Here is a 9,667-nt window from a genome sequence, read left to right as displayed (position 1 = left end):
CTTCTCCTCTTCACGACAGCAGCAGTTCTTTGCAGGCTTCCATTGAAATCGACGACGCGACCCGACACCAAAAGACACCTATGCACCCGGCTTCCCTGGGTGAGGTAACTTTCGAGTACTCTGGTGCTCCCGTGGGTGCTAGCCCTAGAACTTCTTAAGTCCAAAAGGGTTTTGTTCTGACTCGATTAGAAGTGTCCCTAATCTTTAAATTTTCAACCGCGACATTGCCCATAGAAGATAACGGGAATCCGCGGTTGTGTTTACTCACTGCATACAGTCCCCATGGGTCCCCTGTGTCACTACCTTGGGTGGTTCCTTGGGGTCCCAGCAATTCTACAGGCTCTAGACCTTGTGTCTAGTTCAGTTGTGTTTCTTATACCACTTTTTTGGTATATGGTTTGGTACGCCACTAGGGCCCAAACGTGTATTTGTGCTATTTATGATGATTGCTATCTTGTAACTTAAGTACTTCAAACTCCAGTCTCATAAAGAGACTAGAGGGGTGTGTGTTAACCTAAATACATATATTTTAAATATATACCTGGTGTGGTTGTCCTTTCATTTGATCATTCAAGAGATTATAGACTGGTAAAACAAGCTGCTTTACATTCCTTCAAGACTTAACCTGAAGGCTGCTCTCCATAGCTACCACTTGGATTGCTTTCAATAAAGGTTGTCTTTAACCTATCACCATAAGGGGTTGTTTGGACTGATACAAGGTGCCCACTAGAACTAGTGGACAGCAGATATCAGGCCGCCTTCTCACAGATGGTTTCCTTGTGGATGATGGTGAATCCACCACTTTCTTTGTAGGTGTGATCTAAGTGGTCTTTGTGGAGGGCTTTCAAAGAGGTGGTGCATTGAGCAGGAGGCAGTGAAGTTGCTCTGAAACGGTCATAGTTGGCATGGAGATGGTCGCTATACATGCTGGTGCTCCAGTGTAGCAGGAGAAGAGACAGTGCAGGCAGGTAAAAGGTCCACTGTGGATCGAGGCGTGGCATCAGTTGCTGTTGCGGGGCTCCGGGTCCAGGGTTTGGGGCTTAGGGGCGTTGTATCTTCGAGTGGCTGGAGAATCAGGGTTCCTACTGCTGGGAGCAGTCCAGGCAGGGATGGGCGCAGAGGGGCTTATCTTTGGTGCACCGACCATACTCCAGCCTCCATAATTAGGTACTGGGATGCAGTGGGTGGGACTGGCGAGGAGCGAAAAGCGGGAAGGAAGGAGCGGTGGTAAAACAAATGCCAAGAAAGTGAGAAGGTGGCAGGGGTAGCGGAGGACAAAGTTACACAAAATGGCAAAAATAACGGACTATGTGGGCTTGACATGTATATAATGAAGCTGAGAGCAGAAATACTGTAAAAGTACAATAGCAAGTCTAGAGGGCGCTGACAGAGCAAAAAGCAGAAATACAGCAAGTACAATAACAGGTCGAGAGGGCGCTAAAAATTAACTATGCAAAGGGAAATTGGTATGGTTAAAAGTAGCAGTATTCTGGCGGGCTTGAGAAAGAGGCTGACTTCTGGCTCAGCACCAGAGTGTCCGGGAAGTTACTACGGAGTGACCACGGAAAGGGTGACCTAGGTTAGCCTACGCAAAGGGAAAGAAAGAATAGGATAACACAGAAACTTTCTCTAAAGGTTCCCAAAAGAGTTTTGAGGTGAGGGATTCCTAGACCACTTCTGAGAAGAAGGGTTTTTTTTATGTGAAGAAGCACATGCTACCATTTGACGAGGCCCAGTGTTATAATTGTCTCCAGCCAGGGCAAGCTGAATGTAACTGGATGCCACCCACAGATGGACACTTCACTGGGTGACTTATGTAGCACTATGGGAGGGTTTTCCCAGGAGGAGAGGGTAGAGCATGTCCTAGTATCCCATAGCTGGAAGGTGGACCGTGAATTACAAGTTGTTGATCCCTGAGGGTGGTAGAAATCACTGCCACAAGGGCACAGAAAATGGGGTCCCTGTCTATGCTATGTGGGATATCGGTCCCAGCCAGACCATGGTGGTAGCAAGGCTGGTTTCTTCAGAACAGCCAGGACAGGTCTGTATGGTATCGCAGGCCCATGGGCAGGAGCATGTACGTCCTATGACCATGTTATCCTTAGAATGGGACTGGGTACTTGCTCAGAGGATGGTCCCGAAATGCTCATTGATGGCATCCTTAGCAACAAACTCCCACCAGTGATAGAACAGCCAGGAAGAGCAATAGCAAGGGGCACCCTGCAGTGCAGATTTCTGGGGGTATTGTCCCTGGCAGAGACTGCCGAGGCCCAGACGAACAGTAAGGAGTAGAATGTGGATGTCATCCACAGTCTGAGGACCAGAAGGTAAGGGATTATCTGCTCTAAGAGGAGAGCACCACAAGACTGACCCTAGTGTGCCACTGACCTGGAGTTGCTGCCTGCACTGTTTCAGAAACAGGGGACATGGGACCTGTGCAGAGCAGACCCCTACAGGATGCCCTCAGAGTGAGTTTCCCTTGAGGGGACCGTGTGTCCTCCCAGGTAGTCATGAACTGCCAGGCACATGTTCTGTCTCAGGGTACAAACCCTGAACTGAAAGGCCAGTCTCAGGATGTCACCCCTGAGATGGCAGATGTAAGAGTGGAAGAGAGGTTTCTGCAATCTGAAGTTGTAGACCGTCACTCTGGGAAACCTACTATGCTCAAGAGACCTCAGGAGCAAATGGGTGAATCTCTGCCACCCCAAAGGCTGGAGTTGAGGCCTACCCCAGTACAGGAAATGAGCATTCACTTGTCAGTGAATGATCAATGGCCTCACTTCTAACAATGACAGCTGTCAGTGGTCTCTGCTGGTGGTTAGTCTTTTGTGCAATATTTGTCCTCTTTCGGGGGCAGAAGTCTGACCTAAGGGGAAGCATGGGCCACATCACCATGTTGACCATGGGTATACTGTTCCCTTACTTATGTGTATCTGTGAGCAAGCTAGGGCTAGTCACCTTACAGGTGGGGTCTGCAGGTGAGAATGTTTCTTCATGGACAAGACTTAGTGACAAGGGATGATGTTGATAGAGGGGTACTGGTAGGTTGAGATTGGCCTACAGCAGAGAAGCTCCACTGTGCTGCGGCAGATTGCTCACATTCTATCACCTAAGCAAGGAACTTCATCAAGGGATAGTCTACCCTAGCTCTTGGCCGAGTCCTTTGTAGGAAATCCTCATTTTCTGCATTGCATGGTCACCCCTGGTGTTGGGTGCCCAGTGTATGTGCTTTGCCCCGAAGTGGATATTAAGGGTCAGTTGGCTGACCTCCTGTAGCTCCAGGGAGGCAACAAGCTGCAGGAGACAACAAGCTGCAGGAGGCCTTTTTCCTGGATGTAACCAGCTGGCCAGTGGCAACTGGACCTTGAATGGACCCTGCTTTCAGGTTCTGCCTGACACCCTGTGTGTATTTGACCTGTGCGCTATCGTGGTCAGCCTGAAATTGCCCAAAGGTCCCTTCTACTACGACAATAGACTGTCATCGGAGCCCAGCAGTTTTTGGTGCTATTTCAACTTAAAACATTAAAAAGTCAAATCTCCAGATCCCCTTATTGGATTTTTGTCAATTTGTTTATTACTTTTGTTAAATTCAGTTTGGGATATTTAGTGTTTTTCATTTTGGTGTTTGATAAATACTTTACATATTGCCCTAAGTTAAGCCTGTCTGCTTAGTGCAATAGTTACTAGGGGGTTAAGCTCCGGTTAATTTTGGGACTTAGAGAGTTCACCATGACAAAGTTTGTGATTAGTCCTTGAAGTTGACAGTCACCCACCTAAAATAATAATCCAATTTCTTACAGTGACACATTATTGTAGACTTATTTGTGAATTCTGGGGAGGCCATAAAATAACTACAATCCTAAGCAAAAACCACAAGAATACATTTCGGACTATGTTTTATGAATTGACTCCATTGTGGTGGGTAGGCAAGAAATGTACATACTGCAACATGACACAGATAATATGGCATCCATGGCCTTTTCTTCTTCCTTAGCTTTGATATATAATTAATCAAGCTTGTTTCCACATTTGCCTACATTTTTCCTTTCAGTGTCGGGTATACCCATACGTGGGTGCCCTGCTAACTATCCCATAAGACTCAAGCTATACCTCATTGATGAGACATAAGTAGGCTGAAACCGATCTGGGGTTGCTTGTAGTGCATTTTAGGGGGGGGGGGGGCTAGCCTAGCAGTTCAGGACAGACGGTTCCTATGAGGAGAAGAGTTATTGCTGACCTTTGTCTGAAGTGGCAAGGTGGGTGAACAATGATGGACTGGAATGCAGCCTGAGTATTTACCCCTGGCTGAGATTAATTTAAGGATTCAGTCCATCCCCTTGTTGCTGTTGCAGTTTATGCTGTAAGTGCGACAAGTATGCCCAGATGTGGGTGCCCTGCTCACTATGCCATAAGACTCAAACTATACGTCACTGATGACAACTATTTAGGTTTAAATGGTCTGTGGTTTTGTGTAGTCCTTTCTGGAGGGGAGCCTCGCCTGACAGTTCACGATGGACTGTTCCAAAGTAGAGCAGAGTTGGTATTGATTTGGAGAAGGCAGACCTTTCTCTAAGGTGGCATAGTGGGGAAAAAACAGTTGGAATGTGTTCCCTAGCAATTGCCAGTGGCTAAGATTAATTTGAGCATTCTATCCATCATCTTGGTGTGGTTGCAATCAGGTATAGACAGACAAAGAAATGTATATCCTTGATGATTTAATGAATTAATGAAACATGAACATGACCATATGCTTGTTTCATTGTTTTATTCTTCAAAATAAATACTATTATTACAATACGAACATAAGTTTCACACAAATTCATTGTGTACATTTATTACAAAGTCACATTAAAATTCTTGCAATGAGGTAATACTTCTTGGAAAGTCTATACAGCCAAGTGAACAATAAATGCACACCAAAATATATTCATTACTCTGTAGCTGCTCTGGATTCGAAAATACAAAAAAACAGCCTCGTCATTCCTACACGTCCCAGCTGCAACGTCATTAAAAATAACTTTGAAAGTGTGTCAAGCATGTTGGTAGCAGGGCAAATTGTCGTGAGATTTATAAAATCACAATTGCTAACTGTTAATGATCCTTTAAAACTAGTGAAACCTGAAACACATGTCTGAGCCTCTGTATATTTCACTCTACAGATCTACCTTATTTATATGATGAATCCAACAACTTCTAGGATGATGAAGGGCAGTCGCTTAAACTTGGGACGTGGACTGATGACTTACCAGAATGACTCGGGTGATGCTGGCTGCCCCATAAGCATATTGTGGGATTGTACCTACAAAGTTGCATCAGTAAACAAGGGGGAACACAAAGTCATCAAGGGTAGTGTGTTTTGTGGACTATGCCTTAGTGCGTTGGGTTTGTGCACATCTGGTTGGCTGTATTCCAAGCCTGAGATTGTCCCATCTGATCGATGGCAGAGTTATTCTATCATCAAAAACCAGCTAGGAGATTATGATAAAAAATACCTTTTTTCAGTTCATAAACAATCCTTGTGGAAAATATCTGTATCCCTCCTTGCTTGACCTCAGTCAATTTCCATTGAAATTGGCATGCTGTTGTACTGATCAAACATGTTTTTCCGGCAGTTATAGATTTGTAACCAGTTTTAGAATGTTTTACTGTCTTTACAACACAAGGCGCCTTCTGTAGTTTGCCTGATGAAACACCAGTGACCACTGAACCACAAACCATTCAACAAGTCTTCTATCGGGTATGGTGTTAGCGCACTAGACACACCAAGTTAATTGAACAAGTCTTCTTGCATCACACCACCACAAATATGAATGTTGTGCAGTAAGGATGTGGCTGGTCTGGCCTTTTGAGCAACCGGGCATTTTCTTGTGGGACGAGCCTGTGGAGGCCAGCAGTGCTGACATTTCAGTTGAGGCCCAATGGCACTGTTTTTTGGGGAGCAGGATTTATTTTTCAAGATTATTTTTTGACCCAGAATAAAAGAAAGAAAGGCAGTCTTAGAAATAAAGGAGTAAAATAAAGATGGAAAAGCAGAGATGAAAAGGAACCTGCAAGAGTGAGAGATATGGGGCAGGGACAATATTTTGGTGGATGTCAGAGGCATGTGGTGAAATGAGGACTGGGCAGCCTTGCTACTCATCACTCCCCGACATTCAGAGTCCTTCTGAAAACAAACTGAGGCCCTGGCACTTATTTTTGATTTACAAATGAAGCACTGAAGGCTAGTTTGAAATCTCAGGGTCGCTGCTGGTGCCAACAACACTTTCTCCAGTTCCCTGAGGTTAACTGAAGTAGCTGCATGGGCCTTCAAGAGAGAGGGAGAAAGGGAGAGAGGGAGTTAGAGACCTTCAAAACATAGAGAGCAAGGGCGAGAGAGAGGTAGAGTAGGGAGAGAGAAAGAGAGAGGAGACAGATGGATGGACGGGTGGGTGTGTGGTTGGCTGGATGGATAGATCAGGGCTGGTTTCAGGTTTTTTTGCCAGGTCTTCTTCTGCTTCCCCAGCCTGGCCATGAGTCAGGAGTGTATGTCACATGGATTTGAGTGAATATTCTAGGTAAATAAAAAACAGAACCGGTCATGACCACGAATTGAGCAACGCTTCCGGGTGAGCATTGTAGAGAGTGCAATCTCGACAGGCTTACCCATGGAACACTAATCCTAAAGAGGGGCCTGATATTTGACCTGTCTGAACTAAAAAAAAAATTACAACTAAAAGAATATGTGAGGTACGAGTGTAAGGAAAGCGTTTTTAAATATGGTCTAACAGCTTGCTGTTAATAAATAAAAGTGGTCCAATTATCTTACGGAAAAAATGTATGCGTAAGTAACTTGTTCTTGCTGCAGTTGTGCACAACGCTACATCTGTATTTGGTGGCTAAAGTATTTGTCCCATTGACGTGGAGGGGGAAAATACAAAGTCGTCTATTTGCCACATTTCTTCATAGAGTTTTCTGCCTGGTGTTTCATATACGTCAGTCATGGATTTGAAAGTCAATGGTTTTGCGTACAGCACTACACCGTGTTGGACACATTGGGCACCATTTTCATAAAATGCCCCTGGACCCACGCTGATTGGATATCAAAACCGAGCCAAACTCTGTCTCCAAAGCTGAAACATCCCAACTTTGCAAAGGGACGCAAAACAACAAAAAGAAATGAGTAAAACAAATTACGTTTTTCAAGTTGCTAAGAATTGCATGTTTACTCAGCTGCTGAAGGCATGCTCACAAACATTGACATCTCCATAATATTTGTCAAGCCTCAATTCTGCCTCCCTTTCTATCATATACATGATTCAGTTTTTACACGCACACACAATTTTCCAAGCAGAACAATGCACATAAGTTAAACATAAGTTATCATATTACAACTGTGATCAACACAGGTTTTACTGAGAAATTAACTGTACCTTATATCTTCCATAGGATGAAAAAACGTGTGCAACATACTTCCCTATTTTTCGAAAAATAAAATCACAAAACATCTCATTTAGAATCTCAATAGCCATCTTGACAGTCATTATCATCTGCATCACCAGCTGGTCTGTTGTGATAAACATCAAATATTAACCTCCGGCTTTCAAATTCATTGCTTTTTGATATGCTGTCATCTTCCTCGCTGCTGCTTTCACTGGATTTACTGGGCACCACTTCTGCAGATTTGCTGTCATCGTTTTCATCAGATTTGCTCTCCATCTCTCTCTTTTCTGCTGGCTTACCCTGGTCTTCGCTGGAGGTGCTGTCTTTGTCCTCTCTGGAAACGTGGTTACTCTCAGTTGATGTGCTTTGGGATTTGCTGCCAAGATCAGAGCTATCTTCTCTTGAATTCATTTCCTCCGAAGACAAACTGTCTTGATTTAAATTAACATTGTCATCTTCGTCTTCTTGCGTAGAAGTATCATTTTCATTGGATGATCTGCCACCAAAATCATCCAATTTGCTCCCCTTTACATTTGTTATTTTGACATTGTCACGTTCATTTGATTCCTGGCTGCTTTCTTTAGATTTACTGTTGGTTTCTAGGGATTCACTGCTAAGATGTTTGGATTTACTGTCATCTTTTTCTAAATCACTGCTGTCTTCTCTGGATTTGCTGGGTTTGTTGGATTCATTGCTTTCTTCTTTGGAGTGGCTTTCGGTATCTTCTAAGGATGTACTGTTATCTTCATTAGATTTGGTGATGTCTTCGACTGATTTGCTATGAAGACTCTTCAGTTTGATTTTATCATTTTCTTTAGATTGACTGTCATGACTATCCTTGGAATCATTGTTATCTTCATTGGATTCACTACTTATATCTATAATGGATTTGCTTTCATTTTCCACAGACACACTGTCAACATCTTCTGATTTTGTATCCACTTCTTTGGATTTGCTGTCAGTGTTCTTTGGTTTTTTAACACTCTTTTCCAGTTTCTTCTCAGCAATTCCAAACTTGCTGCTATCTTCGTGTGATTTGCTATCATCTTCGATAATCTCACTTTTATCTTCCAATGATTTGCTGTGTTCTTCCATGGATTCACTACCAATTTCTTTAGATTTAGAGTCATCTTCTGTGGACTTACTGTCATGCTCTTTAGACTGACTGTGTCCTTCTTTTGACTGACTGTGATATTCCTTCGATTTGCTGTGTTCCTCTGTTGATTTGCTGTTAGCATTTGATTTGCTGTGGCCTTCTTCTGAATTGCTGTGAGCTTTCACTTTGCTGGTATCTTCTTCTGATTTCCCATTATCTTCAGTGGAAACAGTCTTATCTTCATGACTGTCATCATCTTTAGATGGACTCTCTTCAGTTGATAGAGTGTCACCTTGAGTAATACTCCTAATATCCTGTTTCATTCCTTTGTCATCATTTCGGGTTAGTTTCCTCTTTCTCAAGGCTTTAGGTGTACCTTGAAGGTGTTGGCGTCTCTTCTTCCCTGTAATTTCATGGCTGTTTTCATTTGAGTTTGTTGAAGTGCTGTTGCTTTTTGCTGTGTTTGGATCGTCTCCTTGCATTCCCTCTTCATCAGATTCACTGCTGTTTTCTTTGCTTAAATCACTTCCATACTGTTTGATAGACCCGTTGTTGTCAGAAGCAACTTCACTGTCATCCTTTTTTCCTTCTTCGCTGCTGGCACTCTCACTACTACTACTGCTGCCTCCTTTGTCTTCATTAGGAACTTTCATGGTGATATGAACTTCAGACTCATTATCATCTATATTATGTACATCATCCCCATTTTCAAAATGATTTTCATTTATATGCTCATTATTCTCTTGCTTGTCTGCACTGTCGTTATTGCTGTTTTCTTCACTACTGCTGATTGTGTTTTGAACTAAATCATTGCTTTTATTGTGTTTTTCTTCTTCAGGGTTTTGAGAGTTTTCCTGACTTTCAACTTGTTCAGGGGTTGAATCCCCACTAGCTTCTGCTTCATCAGACTGATCATCGCTTGCACCCTGACCATTGTTGGAAAGATCATCTTCATTTGCATTGTGGAATGTATCTTTCGTTTCAGCACTGTCATTTGATTCCGTGCTATTGCTGTCACTTTCAGCACTCTGATCAGTGGTTTCGATGTCTCTACTGTCGATGTCGTCAGAGCTGACACTGGCGCTGGTATCTAGACTAGAATGTTGATCGTGGTCCCCCTAAATTTCAAAGATAGGTATAAATTACTGTTAT

General features: G+C 43.3%; 1 protein-coding gene across 2 annotated transcripts in view; it reads right to left on the bottom strand.

Moving 5' to 3' along the window:
- Window positions 1-4,750: 4,750 nt before the first annotated feature.
- LOC146866308 (uncharacterized) overlaps window positions 4,751-9,667 on the bottom strand; it is a 33,805-nt gene continuing 28,888 nt past the window's right edge. The window contains exon 7 of one of the 2 annotated variants that reach the window (XM_085635334.1): window positions 4,751-9,633. In XM_085635334.1, coding sequence (XP_085491460.1) covers window positions 7,498-9,633 — 2,136 coding nt within the window. In that variant the 3' untranslated portion in view covers window positions 4,751-7,497. The remainder of the gene's footprint in view (window positions 9,634-9,667) is intronic. The other variant, XM_085635343.1, reaches the window with a different exon arrangement.

Source organism: Triturus cristatus, chromosome 2_1 (assembly GCF_964204655.1).
Source record: "Triturus cristatus chromosome 2_1, aTriCri1.1, whole genome shotgun sequence".
Taxonomy (NCBI): Eukaryota; Metazoa; Chordata; class Amphibia; order Caudata; family Salamandridae; genus Triturus; species Triturus cristatus.
Note: the sequence above shows the minus strand (reverse complement) of the source record. Positions and strands in the feature narration are given on the sequence as shown.